The 1837-nt window shown below is 44.0% G+C and overlaps 1 protein-coding gene across 1 annotated transcript in view; it reads right to left on the minus strand.

Moving 5' to 3' along the window:
* LOC106808477 overlaps nt 1–1837 on the minus strand; it is a gene marked incomplete in the record, with an annotated part of 118905 nt that overhangs the window by 57074 nt on the left and 59994 nt on the right. Inside the window, 1 exon segment of the mRNA XM_014811215.1 lies at nt 34–298. Coding sequence (XP_014666701.1) covers nt 34–298 — 265 coding nt within the window.

Below are 1837 nucleotides of genomic sequence, written 5' to 3' on the forward strand. Positions count from 1 at the left end.
CGCCAGCCTTGCCAGCTACATCGTCGTAACCACCTGCCTCGTCGTAACCGCCTGCATCGTCGTAACCGCCCAGCTCTCCTGCGTAACGACCGTCGTAATCGCCGTACGCTCTGTCGTACGCCTCGCCCGGGTTCCACTCACCTTCTCTCTCTGCGCCACTCAGAGAGTCAGGATACTTGCTGCTAAGATAGAGAGTTATGAGATGCTCTAACTTGCCTATGGAATCATTCGATCCGCTAAAGAAGTCGTACTTCTGCAGGGAATCGGCTCCTGGGTCGTTCGTGTACTTACCAGTCTCCTGAAGATAAGAACAGAGATAAGTGCTTAGTATCTGCAGATGACGTCAACGTTGCACAGTGAGGCAAGTGTCACGCCGAACAAATGCTTTACAAAGATGACTGAACATGTCTATTGACGTACTGTAGAATTCTGCATCATAGCCTATGCAGGGATAAAATGTACAAAGCGACATGTGAGACACAACTACATCATTGCTGAAGTACGTTAAATAATAGTTACAATATTATTCTAAAATGTAACCATCACAATTGCCATGTGTAACGGGCACTACACAGACCTAATATAATAAAAAAGCCCGTTAATATTTAACGCGTGCTTGACACTTAATGCTTTTATCAGAAGTGTATAGCAATGTTCTTCCAAAGAGCCAGTAAAACAGTATGGGAGATATGTGACGAAAACATTACGTTGATTAATTTGCTTTTCTTAGAAAATTACTTATGCGTAGACCTACAAGTCAGTGAACAGTAAGTGCTCAATTTCAGTTGGTGATCAATCGCTATACAAAATTGCCATTTCGCTCAGCTCTTCAACACATTAAGATTAGTAAAATGACTTCAAATGCACTCAGAGAAATGCATTAGATATACAGACCTACCAATTACTGACTATGTTAGTGTTACTGATCACGTAACGAACTAGAAAGGGCAGTTGTCGCCAACTACATGTATCCCCAGTGTTCTCCCCAAGATGTGTAAGTATACGAAGTTTGGTCGCGCTAGGTCAATTAGGGGCCGAGTTATAGAGCGGAAGGGAAATATGATGAAGGTCAAGGTCAAGGTCAAGGTCAAGGTCAATGTCAAATAAAGGTTGCAGTGACCTGGTTTCGGTACGCGACACACCTTCTCCCCAAGATGTGTAAGTATACCAAGTTTGGTCGCGCTAGGTCAATTACGGGCCGAGTTATAGAACGGAAGGGAAATATGATCAAGGTCAAGGTAAAATAAAAGCCGCAGTGACCTGGTTTTGGTACGCGACACACATTCTCCCCAAGATGTGTAAGTATAGCAAGTTTGGTAGCGCTAGGTCAATTAGGCGCCGAGTTATAGAGTGGAAGGGAAATATGATGAAGGTCAAGGTCAAGGTTGCAGTGACCTGGTTTCGGTACACGACACACCTTCTCCCCAAGATGTGTAAGTATATCAAGTTTGGTCGCGCTAGGTCAATTAGGGGCCAAGTTATAGAGTGGAAGGGAAATATGATGAAGGTCAAGGTCAAGGTTGCAGTGACCTGGTTTTTGTACGAGACACACCTTCTCCACAAGATGTGTAAGTATACGAAGTTTGGTAGCGCTAGGTCAATTAGGCGCCGAGTTATAGAGTGGAAGGGAAATATGATTAAGGTCAAGGTAAAGGTCAAATTAAGGTCGTAGTGACGTGGTTTTGGTACGTGACGCACCTTATCCCTAAGATGTGTATGTATACCAAGTTTGGTAGCGCTAGGTCAATTAGGCGCCGAGTTATAGAGTGGAAGGGAAATATGATTAAGGTCAAGGTAAAGGTCAAATTAAGGTCGTAGTGACGTGGTTTTGGTACGC

Source organism: Priapulus caudatus, unplaced genomic scaffold, assembly GCF_000485595.1.
Source record: "Priapulus caudatus unplaced genomic scaffold, Priapulus_caudatus-5.0.1 Scaffold13, whole genome shotgun sequence".
Lineage (NCBI taxonomy): Eukaryota > Metazoa > Priapulida > Priapulimorpha > Priapulimorphida > Priapulidae > Priapulus > Priapulus caudatus.